Source organism: Hyla sarda, chromosome 5, assembly GCF_029499605.1.
Source record: "Hyla sarda isolate aHylSar1 chromosome 5, aHylSar1.hap1, whole genome shotgun sequence".
Taxonomy (NCBI): domain Eukaryota; kingdom Metazoa; phylum Chordata; class Amphibia; order Anura; family Hylidae; genus Hyla; species Hyla sarda.
Window position 1 is genome coordinate 262,380,008 of NC_079193.1, and position 21,766 is coordinate 262,401,773.

General features: G+C 42.6%; 1 protein-coding gene across 15 annotated transcripts in view; it reads left to right on the plus strand.

Annotated features, from left to right (window-relative positions):
• Nucleotides 1-21,766, plus strand: part of EPB41L3 (erythrocyte membrane protein band 4.1 like 3) — a 267,751-nt gene that overhangs the window by 131,765 nt on the left and 114,220 nt on the right. For all 15 annotated transcript variants that reach the window (XM_056521616.1, XM_056521618.1, XM_056521619.1 and 12 more), the window contains exon 4: nucleotides 14,375-14,479. In XM_056521616.1, the coding sequence (XP_056377591.1) occupies nucleotides 14,375-14,479 (105 nt within the window). The remainder of the gene's footprint in view (nucleotides 1-14,374; nucleotides 14,480-21,766) is intronic.

Here is a 21,766-nt window from a genome sequence, read left to right on the forward strand (position 1 = left end):
GTCTCAGATAACATAGACTCTTTCGCATTGTCTCATGTTCATATTGAAGTTAGTATTGCAAATAGACTAGAGCAGTTTTTAAATCAATTATCCATCGATGACGCAGTAGAGCATATGTTAGAAATAATAAGAAAGCCTCTTTTACAGACCTGGACAAAATTGTTGGTACCCTTCCGTGAAAGATAGGAAAACCTGCAGTGCTCCCTGAAATAACTTAAAAATAACAAAAGTAATAGTAAATAAAAATTTACTGAAAATTTACTGATGAATATCAGACCTTTCTTTTAAATTGTGTCTCAACTGAATCATTTTGAAAAACAAAATAATAAAATTGGCCTGGACAAAAATGATGGTACCCTAACTCTTAGAATTTGAGGCCATGTTCACACAACAGAATTCCGCAAAAAAAATTCCAGAGCCCCATTGATTTTTCGGAAATGCATTCTTCTGCCAGCACCCTCTGTCTGTGAACTGTCCGCCTGGAAATTTTCTGGGCAGACATTCCGCTGTGTGAACATGGCCTGAGATTTCTGCACTTTTCTACAGGTATCCTGTGAAAGGTGCCTTTGGCAAACTGCATGTTTTAGTAGGATTCAGTTCAAGGCTAGTTGTGTGTTTTGGGTCATTATTCGGTTCGGGGACCTATGACCTTTGACTGAGAACGAACTTTCTTACACTGGGCTGCTTATTTTGCCCCAGAATGCTTTGAGAAAGTCTTATGCTTTCATTGGACACTACATATTTAAGACACCCTGTGTAAGATGCGGCAAAGCAGCCCCAAAACATAAACAGGCCTTCTCCTTGCTTCACAGTATGTACAATGTTGTTTTTTCTTTGTATGCTTTTATTTTTTCTTCTGCGAGCATAGAGCCGATGTGATTGCCAAAATGCTCCAGATCTGTCCAAAGGACATTTTCCCAGAAGCTTTGTGACTTCTTAATATGCATTTTGGCAAATTCCAATCTCTCTTTTTTATGATTTGTTTTCATGACAGTATTCCATTAAATTCTTTTTAGCTTAAACAGCTGATATATGTTAACCTTGGAGTTCACCTTTAATGTCTTTGGAAGTTGTTTTGGGCTCTTTGGTTACCATTTGTATTATCTGTCTTTTCAATTTGTCAACAATTTTCCTTTTGCAGCCATGTCTAGCAGGTTGGTTACAGTAATTTGGACCTTAAACATCTGAATATGTGAAACTGTAATCACAGTCCAGTTTTATAATTCAGCTTTTCAAATGGATTTTATTGAACCACAATACAAAAGCAATGTCTGAATTAGGGATCGACCAATATTGATTTATTAGGATCGATACTCTGTGGAGGTTAGGGCCGATAGCCGATAACTTATACCGATATTCCGGGACAAGTTATCGCCTGTTTATCTCCCCACCCCCGGCGCGGCGTGGTGGGATGTGCGGCACGGTGGTGGGGGCGGTGCGGGGGGCGGGGCATTATCGGATTATAGGCAAAGTGATTGCCGATAACGTCCAAAATCGTGAATATCGGCCGAAAATATCAGCCAAATGATAATCAGTCGATCCCTAGTCTGAATTTCATCTGGTAATTTTCAGTAAATTTGTATTTATTATTACTTTTGTCTCTTTTAAGTTATTTCATGGAGCATTGTGGGATTTATCATCTGTAAAGGGTACCAACAATTTTTTCCACGTCTGTATATCACGAGGGAAATCTGTTTTCCGGTTTGTCTTAGGGGGAAACATTCCCTAAGGAAATTGTCATCACTCAGGGAGTGGCAGGGAGAAGTGAGCCCTAAGACCTCTCTCTGCCTACTTGCCCAGACACCCTAGCGAATGACAACTTGGAGCCTGTCCTTTCCTTGCAATAAAGTGCATTGGCGTTGAAGTCAAGAAAACAAACGGAACTGTACAAAGTCGGGGAACAAGTCAGGAACGTAACGAGAATACAATAACCAACAAACAGATATCTAAATACAAACAAGGCAGGAAATAGCAAACTGATATAAAACGGGTCAGGAAATCAAGGGCACTGTGCACTGTTCACACTGGACTCAGAACAATGAACACACTAGACACCCCACACCAGGGGTGTGGAAATAAAATAAAAAAATTTAAAACTACTTGTCCAACTACTATCATCAGCCTCCGGAGCGAACCTGATGAATCATGATCACGAGGCCAGAGTAATGTGATGTCACGGCTCCACCCCTGTGTGACATCACACTCCGCCCCCTCAATGCAAGCCTATGGGAGGGGGTGTGACAACTGCCATGTGACAACTACCACGCCCCCTCCCGTAGGCTTGTATTGAGGGGGCAGAACATGACGTCACTCGGGGTCAGGGCCGTGACATCGCGATACTCTGCCCCTGTGATCGTGATTCTTCAGACCCGGAGCGATGTTAGCTCCGGAGGCTAATGATAGCGGGGTGCTGCATGAAAGATTGCAGGGGGTCCCCAGCGGTGGGACCCCACTATCAGACATCTTATCCCCTATCCTTTGTACCATAAGCCTTCCTTGCATGAAGGCCATGTACTTCCATTATTACTGAAAAATGATTTTATATTCCATGTACTGAATTTGAGAAGTATCTGCAGCTACAACATTTTTTTGGGTCAATAAATTCTTAACAAGAAATAAAAAGTCTTCACTTAGGGCAAAGTTCTTTTCAGATAACACATTGCAAAGAGGGATCTCACAAATTTATGTAGCCCTATAACCTGATGTGAGTATTTTACCCCCTTGTAAGAAATGGGAAAGAGATATGGGAAATAGTTTTACTATAAAGGTCTCTAAGTGTTTTTCCCACCTGGAAATAGCTAGGAAATTATTATTTAGATGGTATCAGACACTGTATATATTAGCTAAAATGCATAGGTATCGGACATATGCTGGAGATGCAAAATGGAGGCTGGCACATTGTATCATATATGGTGGGGCTGCGAAGCTATTAAACCCTTGTGGAAACAGGTATTTACAACCCTGCAGAATATATTGGGGAACACACCCCCATGGGGACCTGAAATTGCACTACTGAATCTAGATTTAGAAGATAGACACTTAGCAGATATAACCATACTGTACACATGCTGACAGTAGTTAAAATAAAGATAGCTACACGGTGGAAAAATTTAGAAGTCCCGAACATATAATCAACGAATTAAACAATAACTACCTCATGGAACAGTCTATAGCAGCTGCCCAGTACCAACTCCCGAAATGTTTTAAGTTATGGGAGAAATGGGCCCAATTTATGGATAAACTAACAACATAGCAAGGTTAAGAGAAAATGGGGGTTTAAGTGAGTAAAGTAGAGGTATGCATGGGGACTCAGAGACAAAAGTTATATGAAGAACAGGCCAATTCCATACTTGACAATTTCTTTCTCTTTTTCTTCTTCATCTTTTGCTACTTTCCTTTCCTTTTATGTTCTTTTTTTTTTTATTGCTCTCACCTACCCATAGCTTATCCTCTTAGGTACGGGAGTCCAGAATTGAGATGGGAGATACAGAAAGGGAAAATATAGATCTAGGTGAATTATATTGGTTGATTTCATTGTTATTTGATTTTTTAAGCTGTGGAATTAGTTGAATCCTACTGCTTGATTTCTAGTGGTCGCCCGACATACGATCATTTCAGCATACAATGTCCTCTCAGAGGCCATCGTATGTTCAAGGCAGCATCAACCTACGATGCTTCTGTGTGTCGGGGCCATTGCAAACACGGCTATCCGGCAGGGCTGACTACTTCAGCTGCTGCCAGCTAGCCATTTAATGTGCCCCGCTGAATGATACTTGCATGTCCATGCCGCTCCAGCCCGTCATTTCATCGCTCCACTGCTGCCCTGTGGCCGTTTCTCTCTGTCGACGTCATCACGTCGTCGTTCACGCCGCCCCGTCGTCCAACAGGGGCGGCGTGACCGTCAACGTGATGACTGAGACAGAGCAACGGCGCAGGGCAGCGGCAACGTGGTGGTACGGCAGCACCTGATGGACCAGAGCGGCGGGGACATGTGAGTATGATACATGGTACGAATCCCTCAACATATGATGGTTTCAACAAACGATGGTCCGCCTGGAACCAATTACCATCGTATATTGAGGGACCACTGTACTTTGATATGCCATGACATGTAGGGAGAGGAAACGCAGAATGACTCCAAAGAGATGATGAACACAAAGCCAGAGCAAAGAGTCTGGTCACCACTTCTATCAGCTGTGACAAAACGGAGTCATACTTTTATTGGAACAGTGATTGAAATAGATGTGAAAGGGTATGAGAAAAAAACGTAGCTGTATGTTGGTAGTAGAAAATAGATAATTCCCTGTAGCTCGTTGTAGACTATACTGTCAAATACTAAAATATTGTTTTCTCATATGTAAAGCTTGACAGCACATGTGATTTGCAATGATAATCACTATAATTATAGCATTTAGTCTGTGCTGATGGCCTTGTATGAAGGACAAAACCGTTCAATAACACCAGGAGTCTGGGTTAATTTTAATGGCCCTGCTATCCCACAGGAAGACTTTCAAGAGTCACCATCCCTTATGTAATTGTCAGCAGATACCCACAATCTGTAATATTGAATAACATTTAACTCCTTGGGGACAGGGCCCATTATGACCCTAAGGAAGGGAGCATTTTTTTCTCCAAATCTGACCTATATTACTTTATGCATTAGTAACTCTGGGATGCTTTAACTTATAAATTTGATTCCGAGATTGTTTTTTAGTGACATATTCTACTTTATTTTAGCGGTAAATTTTCGTTGATACTTTCATCATTTCTTGGTGAAAAATTCCAAAATTACAAGAAAAAAAATTTAAAATGTAGCATTTTTCTAACTTCGAAGCACTCTGCTTGTAAGGAAAAGGGACATTTCAAATAAATTACCGTATATACTCGAGTATAAGCCGAGTTTTTCAGCACGATTTTTCGTGCTGAAAACACCCCCTCGGCTTATACTCGAGTGAACTCCCCCCACCCGCAGTGGTCTTCAACCTGCGGACTTCCAGAGGTTTCAAAACTACAACTCCCAGCAAGCCAGGGCAGCCATCGGCTGTCCGGGCTTGCTGGGAGTTGTAGTTTTGAAACCTCCGGAGGTCCGCAGGTTGAAGACCACTGCGGCCTTCAACATCATCCAGCCCCCTCTCACCCCCTTTAGTTCTGAGTACTCGCCTCCGCTCGGCGCTGGTCCGGTCCTGCAGGGCTGTCCGGTAAGGAGGTGGTCCGGTGAGGAGGTGGTCCGGGCTGCTATCTTCACCGGGGAGGCCTCTTCTAAGCGCTTCCGGCCCGGCCTCAGAATAGTCACGTTGCCTTGACAATGACGCAGATGCGTCGTTGTCTAGGCAACGGCTCTATTCCGGGCCGGAAGCGCGGAGAAGAGGCGCCCCCGGTGAAGATAGCAGCCCGGACCACCTCCTCACCGGACCACCTCCTTACCGGACAGCCCTGCAGGACCGGACCAGCGCCGAGCGGAGGTGAGTACTCAGAACTAAAGGGGGTGAGAGGGGGCTGGATGATGTTGAAGGCCGCAGTGGTCTTCAACCTGCGGACCTCCGGAGGTTTCAAAACTACAACTCCCAGCAAGCCCGGACAGCCGATGGCTGCCCGGGCTTGCTGGGAGTTGTAGTTTTGAAACCTCTGGAGGTCCGCATGTTGAAGGCCGCAGTGGTCTTCAACCTGCGGACCTCCGGAGGTTTCAAAACTACAACTCCCAGCAAGCCCGGACAGCCGATGGCTGCCCGGGCTTGCTGGGAGTTGTAGTTTTGAAACCTCTGGAGGTCCGCAGGTTGAAGACCACTGAGGGCGAATGATGAGAAGAGGATGATGAAGGGGGGTGGGGATGATGAAGGGGGGGGGGTGTGGGATGATTACAAGGGGATGATGAAGGGGGGATGTGTGGGATGATAAGGGGATGTGTGGGATGATGACAAGGGGATGATGAAGGGGGGATGTGTGGGATGATGACAAGGGGATGATGAAGGGGGGATGTGTGGGATAAGGGGATGTGTGGGATGATGACAAGGGGATGATGAAGGGGGGATGTGTGGGATAAGGGGATGTGTGGGATGATGACAAGGGGATGATGAAGGGGGGATGTGTGGGATGATAAGGGGATGATGAAGGGGGGATGTGTGGGATGATGACAAGGGGATGATGAGGATGTTAATGACGGGTCTGGATGATGACAGGGGGGGATGAGGTATTTCCCACCCTAGGCTTATACTCGAGTCAATAACTTTTCCTGGGATTTTGGGTTGAAATTAGGGGTCTCGGCTTATACTCGGGTCGGCTTATACTCGAGTATATACGGTACATATTGATTCATGTATACAATATGTTAACTTTATGTTGGCATCATAAAGTTGACATGTTTTTACTTTTGAAGACATCAGAGGGCTTCAAAGTATAGCAGCAATTTCCAAATTGTTCACGAAAATTTCAAAATCAGAATTTTTCAGGGACCAGTTAAGTTTTGAAGTGAATATGAGGGTCTTTATGTTGGAAATTCCCTATATTGGACCCCATTATGAAAAGTGCACCCCTAAAAGTATTCAAAAGGACATTCAAAAAGTTTGTTAACCCTTTAGGTGTTTCACAGGAATAGCGGCAAAATGGAGGAAAAAAAATCTAAATCTCAATTTTTTTACACTAACATGTTGTTGTAGCCCCATTTTTTTTTTTTTTTTTTTTTTTTACAAGGGGTAAAAAGGCCTCCCAAATTTTTTTTTTCATTTTCTCTCACGTAAGGAGATACCTTATATGTGGATGTAAAGTGTGGGTGCACTAGAGGGCTCAGAAGGGAGGGAGCGACAATGGCATTTTGGAGAGTGAATTTTGCTGAAATGGTTTTTGGGGGGCATGTCACATTTAGGAATCCCCTATGATGCCAGAACAGTAAAAAAATTAAAAACCATATGGCACAATATTTTGGAAACTACACCCCTCAAGAAATTTAACAAGGGGTAAAGTGAGCCTTAACACCCCACAGGTGATTGACGAACTTACGTTAAACTGGGACGTAAAAATTAAAAAATATATTTTATTTTTCACTAAAATGCTTGTGTTGCCCCAAATTTTTCATTTTCACAAAGGGTAATAGGAGAAAAAGCCACCAAAAATGTGTAACCCCATTTCTTCTCAGTATAGAAATACCTCATATGTGGATATAAAGTACTCTGTGGGCAAACTACAATGCTTAGAAGAGAAGGAGCCCATTGAGCTTTTGGAGAGAGGATTTGATTGGAATGGATGTCGGGGGCATGTGCATTTACAAAGTACCCCCCCCCCCCCCCCGTGGTGCCCAAACAGTGGACCCGCCCACGTGTGACCCTATTTCGGAAACTACACCCCTCACAGAATTTACACCCCACTGGCGTTTGACAGATCTTTAGATCAGTGGGCTGTGCAAATGAAAAATAAAATTTTTCATTTTTACGGACGTCTATTCAAAAAATCTGTCAGACACCAGTGGGCTGTAAATGCTCACTTTACCCCTTGCTACATTCCGTGAGGGGTGTAGTTTCCAAAATGGGGTCACATGTGGGGGGGGGGTCCACTGTTCTGGCACCACAGGGGGCTTTGTAAACGCACATGGCCTTCAATTCCAGCCTAATTCTCCCTCCAAAAGCCCAATGGCGCTCCTTCTCTTCTGAGCATTGTAGTTCTTCACACCACATATGGGGTATTTCCTTACTCAGAAGAAATGGTGTTACAAATTTTGGGAGGCTTTTTTCCTACTATCCCTTGTGAAAATGAAAAATTTGGGGTAACGCCAGCATTTCAGAGAACTTTTTTTTTCACGTCCAACTTTATTTGTTAAAGACCTGTGGGGTTTTAAGGCTCACTATATACCTTGTTACATTCCTTGAGGGGTGTAGTTTCCAAAATGGGGTCACATGTGGGTGTTTTTGCGTTCATGTCAGAACTGCTGTAACAGCTACCCCTGTGCAAATCACCAATTAAGGCCTCAAATGTACATAGGGCGCTCTCACTCCTGAGCCTTGTTGTGCGTCCGCAGAGCATTTTATCTCCACATATGGGGTATTTGCGTACTCAGGAGAAAAGTGTTACAAATTTGGGGTTCTTTTTCTCCTTTTACCTCTTGTGAAAATGAAACGTATGAGGCACCTGCATGTTAGTGTAAAAAAAAAAAAATATATATATATATATATATTTTTTTTTTTACACTAACAGGCTGGTGCAGCCCCTAACTTTTCCATTTCATAAGGGGTAAAAGGAGAAAAATCCCCCCAAAATTTATAACGCAATTTCTCCCGAGTACGGAAATACCCCATATGTGGCACTTAACTGTTGCCTTGAAATCCGACAGGGTTCCGAAGTGAGAGAGCGACATGCGCATTTGAGGCCTAAATTAAGAATTTGCAATAGGTGCGGACCCGGATACAAGGATGGCGCTTGTCTCCACCAAAACCATATGGCAGGGTTTCCCAAACGGTACCTCCCATCTGTTGCAAAATTCCCCAGCCTGCCAGTACAATGGCTGTCCGGCAACACTGGATGTTGTTGTTTTGCAACAGCTGGAGGCTCCGTTTAGGAAACACTGCCGTATGACCCATTTTAAATTTCTATTTGGGGGGGGGGGGGGGGAGAGACGACGTATGTAGTGTTTGTTTTTAGGGTAGATTCACATGGGCGGGGGTTCACAGTGAGTTTTCCGTTGGGAGTTTGAGCTGCGGCGGAAAATTTGCCGCAGCTCAAACTTGTAGAAGGAAACACACTGTAAACCCTGGCTCCTGTGAGTGTACCCTGTACATTTACATGGGGGGGGGGGGGGGGGCAAAACTACAACTCCCAGAATGCACTGACAGACCATACATGCTGGAAGTTGTAGTTTTGCAACAGCTGTAGGCTCAGAGGAAACGCCCGTGAGCGTGAAACTGTGCGGTCGTCCAGGAGAATAGCTCCTGCTGCTCCAGCTCTACACAGTGGTCTCCAAACTGTGGCCCTCCAGATGTTGCAAAATTACAACTCCCAGCATGCCCAAACAGCCTTTGGCTGTCTGGGCATGCTGGAAGTTGTAGTTTTGCAACTTTCAGTAGGCCACAGTGGAGATTACTTCCTAGCAATCTTCACTGCAGCCTTCTCCACCGCTGCACTTTCCGGCCTGTTTCCTCCTGCCGCCGCCCGATGTCCCTGCCGACGCCTCTGCTCCGGTAAGCCATCCATGCTCCCCCCTCGCCGTACTTGTCCCCCCCCCCCCCCCTCTCTCTGCCCGGATTTCAGTCGGTGGGCTGAGCGGGGGAAATGACCTTTAACTCCCCACCCCCAACTGCCATTGGTTGGTAAGTCCTGATCGACCAGTGGCAGGGGATAGGAAGAGGTGGCACCCCTGCCAACTCGCTCCTATCCTTTAGAATGGTTGGAGCTCCAATCCCTATTATTTTCCGGGCGATTGGGTCACCATTGACCCGATTGGCCCAGATCGCCGCAAATCTCCAGTCTGAATTGAATAAAAAATTTAAAACTGAATTTGCAGCAATCACCGACATGTGGGGTAGGGGGGTTGCCTAGGGGGGTAGGGGGGTTATCAGCAGTCATCCCGGTCCAATCACCTCTGTATTGATCGGAAATATGAGGGCGTATAGGTACGCCCTCCGTCCCTAAGTACCAGGACACGAGGGCGTACCTGTACGCCCTCCATCCCAAACAGGTTAATGGCTTCTTGCTGCGATAAAAATAGCTATGGCATTGGAAATCTGGAGAGCAGCACCATACTCGTTACTTTTTCTCTTTCTAAAGCAAATTTCCCTGATTAAACCATGAGGTAGTTCATAAACTTTGTTCATTATGGGCAATCCAGTGCGGGTTGCTGAGTAGTTCATGAAAACTGTCATGTGGACTGAAAATACCTGAACAGTTAAAGGGGTTATCCAGGAAAAAACTTTTTTTTATATATATCAACTGGCTCCAGAAAGTTATACAGATTTGTAAATTACTTCTATTAAAAAATCTTAATCCTTTCAGTATTTTTTAGCTGCTGAAGTTGAGTTGTTCTTTTCTGTCTAAGTGCTCTCTGATGACACCTGTCTCGGGAACTGTCCAAAGTAGAAGCAAACCTCTTCTACTCTTTGCAGTTCCCGAGACAAGCAGAGATGTCAGCAGAGTGTACTGTTGCCAGACAGAAAAGAAGAAGTCAACTTCAGCAGCTGATAATTATTGGAAGGATTTTTTAATAGAAGTAATTTACAAATCCGTTTAACTTTCTGGAGCCAGTTGATATATAAAAAATGTTTTTCCTGGAATACCCCTTAACTACTAGTAGTATTTAATTGCCCTGCTTTCCACTATAGGAAAGGCTCTTTGATTGCATGCAATTGCAGAATTGTACTATTGTTTGCTCAGCCCTGAGAGGTGTGTACAAACACATAGCTCACTCGAGTTAAGGAAAATGGACTACATTTTTTGCTTAGAAGTAACTGCAAATTTTAGACTTCCATCAAGGACTGCTCCAAATGTTTTTTTTTTTTCCATTGTACTTTTTATATTGCGTGTGCTTTTATGTTGGATGACAGTGTATATACAGTGCAGGTACAATAGTGTATATATGTTAAACTTTGAAATTCCAAAACTCCACAATACCTATAGCCATTAATTTAATATAAATTCAAGAGAAATACAGTTTGGTGAGAAAAGCTCCAGTATGACTTATTTATTGATCCCTCCTTTTTTTTTTTTTAAACTTATGAGTTCAGTGGGTGGTCTTACTACCAATATGAAGGTGCATATAGAGAGCCGTCAGTCACTGATTAGGACCACCCACTATTGAATTTCTAAATGTGTGTGTATATATAATGTTGTGTTATAACATCAAATCTGTCATCAGTTTTCATCTGCATGAACCTGATAGTGCAGATGACACTGATGACATCCATACTTACCTGATTACGTTCCATGCTTCAGTACTCCTGCCATAGTCTTCTGTATCTTCTGTTCCCGGGTCGACTTCAAGCATAGGCGGAGCTTTGTGACATTATCCCTCCTGCTTCTCTGCTGGGTTTCACTGCTAGCAAACAGTAGAGGTGACATCACAAAGCTCCGCCCATGCTCCAAGTCAGCCCCGGAATAGAAAATACGGAAGATGATTGCGGGAGAAACGGGAGCACAGAACGGGATCAGGTAAGTATGATTGTCTTCAGTGTCACCTGCACTACCTGTGTGTACCGACATGTTTGTCCAGGTGAAACTGATGACATGTTTCCTTTTTAAGCGTTTCTGTCATTAGTAAGAAAAAAAAAGACCTAAGACCTGTTTGCATAGTAATATGCATATTTTTATATGTGAAACACCTTTTGAGCTATGTATTACTAAGCTCATTCTGTTTGCAGACTTCCTAAAGGCTGGGGTGTTTCTTCAGAACCATGACAAACTTGCTCCTTTCCTCTCCCTTCTCTCCCCTCTCCCTTGCCATAAGGTCTGCACAAACATTTTTACATTTGCAAAACTTTGTCCCTAAAGTGCTTGCTTTTTATAATTCCTAATACAGCCTTATAACTTTAATACAGCCACATGAACCTATATGGTGCAAATTCACAAGAAATAAGGTCATAAAATTGAAAGTGAAACTATTTTGCATATAAGTAATAACTTGCACCTTTGTATTGCTTGTCAGTGTGCATGGAAATACTCTTATTCTGAAAAGACTACAAGCTGTCTACATCTTATCTTGATCTCACAGGTGTTGAGCTCCTACTGTTAAAAGCTTGATAATACACTGCTCTGAGACACAGCAGGGAGAAAAGTGCACCCCTCTCCTCTCAGAAAATTGGTCCAAAATATCTAGTTGCAAGGACAAGACTTGGTTACCAGGGTTTGTTTGCAAAATTAAAGAGACAAAGGGGGAGGTTTTTCAAAACCTGCCCAGAGGGAAAGTTGCTGAGTTGCCCATAGCAACCAATCAGATCGCTTCTTACATATTTCAGAGGCATTTTCAGAAATGAAAAAAGCAATCTTATTGGTTGCTATGGGCAACTCAGAAACTTTTCCTCTGGACAGGTTTTGATAAATCTCCCCCATAGACCCCTAATTGCTTAAGTAAACAAATGGTTTCAAAAACGGCAATCACATTTTTAATGACTTATATTTGGAAAATGCTTTTTGTTTTTTAAGGAAGTAGTAAATAAAAATAAAAAAGGTGTTTCTAACGACCGTTACTCTTTAAACTACCCAGCTCTACATATATGTTATGTGCTATGGTCATCATATTTTTGTCATTAAGTGAAAATTGTTAAACATATCTTGGGGGGGGGGGGGGACTTCACAATAAATTTGGATCCTAATGTATAGTGCCTCTGTGGAGCCTTTTACATCCTCAGCATTATAGGGTGCAACGTTTCTGCGGTCTCGCACTGCCATATTTTAAGCATAACAAGTGAACACTCTTTAGGTACTTAAATTCTACCATTTACATAATTCAATAAAAAATAAATATGCATATCAATAAATTAATAAATGTTACAATACATCATACCAAACACTGTATACATAGGCCGAGGATACACATATTATTAAATAGGGACCCATATACATGGCTCATCAAAGTGCATTGTGCAAAATTGTGTAAAAATATTAAAAACATCTAGTTAATAATGCTTAATCAACGGCGGGCACTCATCACAGGACTGGCGTTTGGTACTGTAACTCCACGTTAGCGTGGGTAAAAAAACACAGCGCAGGTGTCGGCAAAAGCCGGTGTCTACGTCATGAGGAAGTAGGATGACGTATACAAGTAAACCAATAAACATAAAGCATCAGTGTTACGCTCCCCATCCTTAGTATGGCCATTCCGCCCCAATACAGTAATGTTGTATAGTACATCTTGCGGCAGTAATAATATATATTGCTGCACCTCCTACGTCCATATCTAGGTATATACCCAATCCCTGAACCTCACTAATGCCCGGATGGGTCACTGTGCGGCCAGGGTGAGCCAGAGCAGCCGGACAAATGTCAAATCGACATTATCCCCTGCTCAGCTTACAGGGTATCACCTTATTGGATCCCTGGTTGGGAGAGGTTTCGCTGCAAATGGATTGGGTATATACCTAGAAATGGTCATAGGAGGTGCTGCGATATATTTTATTACTGCTGCAAGACGTACTATACAACATTGCTGTATTGGGGCAGAATGCCCATACTAAGGATAGGGAGCGCACGGCTTGACTGTGCCAATGCACATGCGCTGAGAACCTCCTCCATGGTTACACAGATGCTTTGTGGTTATTGGTTTACTTCCTCCTGACGTGGAAAGTTTTTTTTTTTTTACCCTTGTTACAATACTAAACGCCAGCCCTGTGGTGAGTGCCGCCCTTGATTAAGCATCATTAACTAGATATTTTTTTATATTTTTGCACAATGCACTTTGATGAGCCATGTATATGAGTCCCTATTTAATAATATGTGTACACAATGTATCCTCTGCCTATGTACACACAGTTTTTTATGATATATTGTAACATTTATTAATTTATTGATGTGTGTATTTTTATTAATTAAATTATGTAAATGGTAGTATTTAAGTACCTAAAGTGTTCACTTGTTATGCTTGACAATGGCGGTGTGAGACCGCAGAAACGATGCACCCTGTCATGCTGAGAATGGAATAAAATCACCAGTGTTTTTTCACAAAACCTGTGTGCTGCGGTCTTGTCTATGTGGGTTGAAGTCTTGGATTTTGTGACCCGGAACCAGATGAAGGCACCTATTTATAAGATTATTTGAAGCGGTTGTGCTGTTCTTTTGGATTCTATCTATCTATCTACTTATTTGTCTTACATGCCACTATCATTCAGTGAGAAGGAAATAAAGGATTACAGTAGTTCACTTTTTCATCCTTCTTTGCCCCATATTAAAATGGGCCGTATAGCCAGCAATTTGAAGCTAATAAACAGAGCTCCTTTTTTTTAAAAACCTGACCTCAACGCACCAAGCTGTTTTTATGCACTCTTAGTAAAAACATACTAGTACCATTGTTTTGCCTAGAACTCAGAGGTCCATTTCACCACACAGAGCTTCGAATCCCTTGTTTTCTCTGCACAGGTGGCATAGTTATATGTAAAGATTCCAGCACCTGCAGCTAACATTACAGGGGGAGAGTGCATATTAATAAAAATATCACTCAAATATGATGCATTGACTAATTCAGCCATAATATTGCCAAATACTAGCAAATACTGTAAACAAAGAAAGAAAAAAAAAATCAATTAATGTGCCAAAATCAGAATCAAATGTTATTTTGTGCCTTAAATCTTTAAGTGTGCTTGAGGCTTCTGAAAGTTTGTTTGCTATTTTTGCATTACTGTACATTAGAGGGTACAGAAATGTTTGAGAGTTTGTATTGATGTAAATTCTATTTTTTTTCTTTTTGCAGAAACGGTCGAAAGGTCAAGTTCTATTCGATAAAGTGTGTGAACATTTAAACCTACTGGAAAAAGACTATTTTGGCTTAGTGTACAGAGACTCGGAAAATCAAAAGGTACAAATTTGTCTGCTCAGAGAGCTTTCAGATGTGATCTGTAAGATAAAAATAGCTTCAATTACTTGTCTGGTAATAAGTCTCCAGGTACAGTGGAACAAAAAAGTATTTAGTCAGCCACCAATTGTGCAAGTTCTCCCACTTAAAATGATGAGAGAGGCCTGTAATTTTCATCATAGGTATACCTCAACTATGAGAGACATGAGATAAAAAAAATCCATAAAATTACACAGATTTTTTTTAAAGAATTTATTTGCAAATTATGGTGGAAAATAAGTATTTTGTCACCTACAAACAAGCCAGATTGTAACTTCTTCTTTAAGAGTCTCCTCTGTCCTTCACTCATTACCTGTATTAATAGCACCTGTTTGAGGTTATGGACAGGTGTCTTTTATACTGATAACAAGTTCAAACTGTCACACTCCACTATGGCCAAGACCAAAGAACTGTCGAAGGACACCAGAAACAGAATTGAAGACCTGCACAAGGCTGGGAAGACTGAATCTGCAATAGGCAAGCAGCTTGGTGTGAAGAAATCAACTGTGGGAGCAATTATTAGAAAATGGAAGACATACAAGGCCACTGATAATCTCCCTCGATCTGGGGCTCCACACAAGATCTCACCCTGTCATGTCAAAATGATCACAAGAAAGTGAGCAAAAATCCCAGAACCACACTGGGGGACCTAGTGAATGACCTGCAGAGAGATGGGACCAAAATAACAAAGGCTACCATCAGTAACACACTACACTGCCAGGTAGTCAAATCATGCAGTGCCAGACGTGTCCCCCCTGCTTAAAGGGGTACTCCCGTGGAAAACTTTTTTTTTTTAAATCAACTTGTGCCAGAAAGTTAAACAGATTTGTAACTCCCTTATATTAAAAAATCTTAATCCTTCCAGTACTTTTTAGGGGCTGTATACTGAAGAGAAATCCAAAAAAGAAATGCATTTCCTCTGATGTCATGACCACAGTGCTCTCTGCTGACCTTTGCTTTCCATTTTAGGAACTGTCCAGAGCAGGAGAAAATCCCCATAGCAAACATATGCTGCTGTGGATAGTTCCTAAAATGGACAGCAGAGATCAGCAGAGAGCACTGTGGTCATAACATCAGAGGAAATGCATTTCTTTTTTGGATTTCTCTTTAGCATACAGCCCTTAAAAAGTACTGGAAGGATAAAGATTTTTTAATAGAAGTGATTTACAAATCTGTTTAACTTTCTGGCACAAGTTGATTAAAAAAAAAAAAAAAAAAGTTTTCCACGGGAGTACCCCTTTAACCCGTACAGGACCTAGGGCGTATGGGTACGCCTTCTGTACCTGGGTCTTAAGGACCCAGGGCGTACCTGTACACCCGTGGGAATTTCGCGGCAGGGACCTGACTGGGGTGACTGCTGATATCGATCAGCAGGCACCCCGTGCAAATGCCCAGGGGGGTCATCAGACCCCCCCATGTCGGCAATCGGCGCAAATCGCAAGTGAATTCACAATTCACACAATTCACCCGGAATATAAGGGAATCGCGGTTTTCTAAGACACCCACGATCCCCCTGTAGCAATAGGAGTGAGGTGGCAGGGGTGCCACCCCTCCTATACCTGCTATTGGTGGTCTAGACGCGACCACCAATAGCTGATCGGGGGCGGGGGGGTTTACTTTCGTTTTCCCCGTTCTGCCAACCCACAATAGGCGGGGCAGAACGGGGAACCCAAGGGGACCGAACGCCGAAGATCCACTTACCCGTCGGTGAAAGCTGCGGGACAGGATCGGCGGCGGTGATCGGCGTGGGCGGCGATGTCGTGCGACAGAAGAGGACGGCTCCCTGGATCCGACGGAAGCCGGTAAGTTGCCTAGCAACATCTAGAGGGCTACTGTTTGAGACTGTAGCGCTCCAGATGTTGCAAAACTACAACTCCCAGCATGCCCAGACAGCTGCTGGGCATGCTGGGATTTGCAGTTTTGCAACAGCGGAAGGTCTACAGTTTAGAGACCACTGCACAGTGATCTCTATACTGTAGCACTCTAGATCTTGCAAAACTACAACTGCTAGCATGCCCGCACAACAGTTTGCTGTCTGTGCATGCTGGGATTTGTAGTTTTGCAACATCTGGAGGTCCACAGTTTGGAGATCACAGTGCAGTGGTCTCTATCTGTAGCCCTCCAGATGTTGCAAAACTGCAAATCCCAGCATTCCGAAACAGCTGTCTCGGCATGCTGGGAGTTGTAGTTGCGTACCTCTAGCTGTTGCATAACTAGATCTCCAAGCATGCCCTTCGGTGATCAGTACATGCTGGGAGTTGTAGTTTTGCAACAGCTATAGGCACACTGGTTGGAAAATACTGAGTTAAGTAACAGAACATAACTGAAGGTTTTCCAACCAGTGTGCCTCCAGCTGTTGCACAGCTACAACTCCCAGCATGCACGGTCTGTCAGTACATGCTGGGAGTTGTAGTTTTGAAACAGCTGAAGGTTTGCCCCCCCCCCCATGTGAACGTACAAGGTACATTCACACGGACAGGTTTACAGTAAATTTCCTGCTTCAAGTATGAGCTGCGGCAAATTTTTCGCCGCAGCGCAAATTTCTAGCGGGAAGCTCACTGTAAACCTGCGCTCGTGTGAATGTACCCTAAAAACTACACTAACACATAATAAAGGGTAAAACACTACATAAACACCCCCTTACACTGTCCCCCCCCCCCCAAGAAAAATGAAAAACGTATTGTACAGCAGTGTTTCCAAAACGAAGCCTCCAGCTGTTACTAAACAAAAACTCCCAGCATTTCCGGACAGCCACTGACTGTCCAGGCATGCTGGGAGTTTAGCAACAGCTGGAGACACCCTATTTGGGAACCACTGGCGTAGAATACCCCTATGTCCACCCCTATGCAATCCCTAATTTAGTCCTCAAATGCACATGGCGCTCTCTCACTTCAGAGCCCTGTCGTATTTCAAGGAAACAGTTTAGGGCCACATATGGGGTATCTCTGTACTCGGGAGAAATTGCGTTACAAATTTTGGGGGGCTCTTTCTCCTTTTACCCCTTATGAAAAGGAAAAGTTGGGGGCTACACCAGCCTGTTAGTGTAAAAAAAAATAAAAAAATTTACACTAACATGCTGGTGTTGTCCTTTACTTTTTATTTTCACAAGTGTTAAAAGGAAAAAAAGACCCCCAAAATTTGTTACACAATTTCTCCTGAGTACGGAAATACCCCATATGTAAGCGTAAAATGCTCTGCGGACGCACAACAAGGCTCAGGAGTGAGAGCGCACCATGTACATTTGAAGCCTAAATTGGTGATTTGCACAGGTGTGGCTGATTTTACAGCGGTTCTGCCATAAGCGCAAAAAAGAAATACCCACACGTGACCCCATTTTGGAAACTACACCCCCTCACGGAAAATAACAAGGGGTATAGTGAGCCTTAACACCCCACAGGTGTTTGACGAATTTTCATTAAAGTTGGATGGAAAAATGAAAAAAAATATGTTTTCACTAAAATGCTGGTGTTACCCAAAATTTTTCATTTTCACAAGGAAAAATAGGAAAAAAGCCCCACAAAATTTGTAACCCCATATGTCGATGTAAAGTGCTCTGCTGGCGCACTATAATGCTCAGAAGAGAAGGAGCACCATTGGGATTTTTAAGATAAAATTTGTCCGGAATTGAAGGCTAAGTGTGTTTACAAAGCCCCCATAGAGCCAGGACAATGGACCCCCCCCCCCCACATATGACCCTATTTTGGAAACTACACCCCTCATGTAATGTAATAAGGGGTACAGTGAGCATTTACGCCCCACAGGTGTCTGACAGATTTTTGGAACAGTGGTCCATGAAAATGAAAAATGTAATTTTTCATTTGCAAAGCCCACTGTTACAAAGATCTGTCAAACGCCAGTGGGGTGTAAATGCTCACTGCACTCCTTATTAAATTCTGTGAGGGGTGTAGTTTTCAAAATGGGGTCACGTGGGGGGGTCCACTGTTCTGGCACCACAGGGGGGGCTTTGTAAACGCACATTGCCCCCGACTTCTATTCCAACCAAATTCTGTCTTCAAAAGCTCAATGGTGCTCCTTCTCTTCTGAGCATTGTAGTGCGCCAGCAGAGCACTTGACATCCACGCATTGGGTATTTCCATACTCAGAAGAAATGGGGATACAAATTTTGGGGGTCATTTTCCCCTATTACCCCTTGTAAAAACGTGAGGTGTTAAGGCTCACTGTACCCCTTGTTGTGTTCCTTGAGGGGTGTAGTTTCTTAAATAGTATGCCATGTAGTTTTTTTTTTTTTTTGCTGTTCTGGCACCATAGCGGCTTCCTAAATGCGACATGCCCCTCCAAAAACCATTTAAGCAAAATTCGCTTTTCAAAAGCCAAATGTGACTCCTTCTATTCTGAGCATTGTAGTGTGCCAGCAGAGCACTTGACGTCCACACTTGGGATATTTCCATACTCAGAAGAGATGGGGTTACAAATTTTGGGGGGCATTTTTTCCTATTATCCCTTGTAAAAATTTGAAATTTTGAGGAAAACTAGCATTTTAGTGGAAAAAAATAAATAAATCATCTACACATCCAACTTTAACAAAAAGTCGTGAAACACATGTGGGGTGTTAAGGCTCACTGGATGCCTTGTTACGTGCCTTGAGGGGTGTAGTTTCCAAAATAGTATGCCATGTTTTTTTTTTTCCGCTGTTCTGGCACCATAGGGGCTTCCTAAATGCGACATGCCCCACAAAAACCATTTCAGAAAAACTCACTCTCCAAAATCCCATTGTCGCTCCTTCCCTTCTGAGCCCTCTACTGCGCCCGCCGAACACTTGACATACGCATATGAGGTATTTCCTTACTCGAGAGAAATTGGGTTACACATTTTAGGAAGATTTCTCTCCTTTTACCCATTGTAAAAATTCAAAAACTGGGTCTACAAGAACATTCCAGTGTAAAAAAGGAAGATTTTAAATTTTCTCCTTCAATTTGCTGCTATTCCTCTGAAACACCTAAAGGGTTAACAAACCTTTTGAATGTCATTTTCAATACTTTGAGGGGTGCAGTTTTTATAATGGGGTCATTTGTGGGGCATTTCTAATATGAAGAACTGGTCCCTGAAAAATTTTGATTTTGAAAATTTTGTGGAAAATTGCTGCTGAACTTTGAAGCCCTCTGATCTCTTCCAAAAGTAAGAACATGTCAATGTTATGATGCAATCATAAAGTAGACATGTTGTATATGTGAATCAATATATCATTTATTTGGAATATTCATTTTCCTTATAAGCAGAGAGCTTCAAAGTAAAAAAAAATGCTAAATTTTCAGGTTTTTTCATCAAATTTTTGAATTTTTCACCAAGAGGCGATGCAAGTATCGACAAAAATTTACCACTAACATAAATTAGAATATGTCACGAAAAAACAATCTCGGAATCTCAGAATGAAAGGTAAAAGCATCCCAGAGTTATTAATGCTTAAAGTGAAAGTGGTCAGATGTTCAAAAAATGGCCGGGTCCTACAGTGAAAATTGGCTGGGTCCTTAAGGGGTTAACCCCTTAAGGACCAATACAAATAAACCTGTACGCCCCTGAAAGGCCAGGCCTGTTTTTTCACATCGGGGATAACTCTGGTAACGTTTTGCCAATCACGATAATTCTGACATTGGTTTTTTGTCACAAGTTGTCCTTCATATACATAGTAAAAGTAAGCCGATATAATATATATTTTTTTTTTACAATGCAGACAATCATGACATTTTTGAAAAATATTTAAATTTTTTGCTATTTTAACACTAATAGGCTGCATATATTTATACTTCCTGACCAAATAGTTTATGAAACTTATACTTTCAGATGTCTACTTTATTTTGACAGCATTATTTTTTTTAATTAACATTTTAAATTAATTAGAAGCCTAACAATTGAACTTGAAATTTTGAAAATTTGAAAAGTACATATTTTTTTATGTGCAATGCAAGGTTTGCAGAAATTTGAAGGTGGTAGAACATAGGAACACCCCACCAAATGACCCCATTTTGAAAACTAGACCCCTCAAGGTATTCACTAGGGGGTACAGTGAGTATTTTAACACCATAGTTTTTTGGCAGGAATTATTACAAAGTCAGTGCAAAAAATTCGATATTTGCTATTTTTCACAAATGCATCATTTGTGGGGCATATTATTTGTACATCACTTCTGATATTGCAAGAAATGCACCCTATATTTTACTAAGCTGCTCGGCCCGTGTTTGGAAATACCCCCGCTTAGGCCATATTTGGTTCCTTGGCCGCTTGGTAGGACCCCAAAAGAGAGGAGCCCCCTTTGGCTTTCAGGGCATCATTATATGAATAGTCCCCATTCATACTGCGTTTCTGCAGTATAGGTGTCCGTTGTCATGTCAAAAAAGGGATGCCAATGTATATTGTACCGTCTCATTCAGAAATGAATGGAGCTGCTACAGGATACGTCAGCATCACTCTTTTTGACATGATGCTGACTGATACCAGTGTAGGGTCACATAGAGCACATCCGCAGCATATTTCACACAGTGGATGCCCCCCAGCAGTCACAAGGGCGAGATCACTGCTGTGGCTGGGTAGCTCAGTGTGTCCACTCATGACTGCCGGCGTGAAATCCGACGCTATTAGTGGACACACAAAGCTACCCAGCCGCAGCAGGGAGCTCATTATTGTGACTGTTGGTGGGCATCCGCAGCATGTAATATGCTGCGGATGTGCGCTGTGTGATCCTACACATACATTTTTATTTTTCATTATATTTAATAAATGTATTTTTAATTTTTTTTACACTTTTTTTTACACTTTTTTTTATCCTTATTGTTGTTGCACTTTTTTATTTATTTTATATTTTTTCACTTTTTTTTAATGTTTTGGAATACTTAGTATTCCAAAGCATTGCAGATATATGCTGCCTGCTAGTTTTACACTAGCAGGCAGCATATGAGGACTTGCCTCTGGCACGTCCTCACAGGCAATAACCGTAGCAGACCTGAGGGTCCTAGTAAAGACCCCCGACTGCCCAGGTAAGCAGCAGCACCCCGCAATAGTTGCGGGGTGTTACAGGTGAGAGACAGAGGGAGTCCCCTCCCTCTGTCAAAACTCCTTACAGCTCGCGGTCGCTTCCGACCGCGGCTGTAAGGGTTAAACTGCCGGGACCGAAGTTTACTTTGTTCCCAGCAGTGCTGTAGGTTCCCGGCTGTGTGTTACAGCCGAGTCCCCGCCGCGATCTCGTGGGTGCACTGGGCAGCACCCACGAGAAGCATGGACGAGTATAGGCGTCCAGGT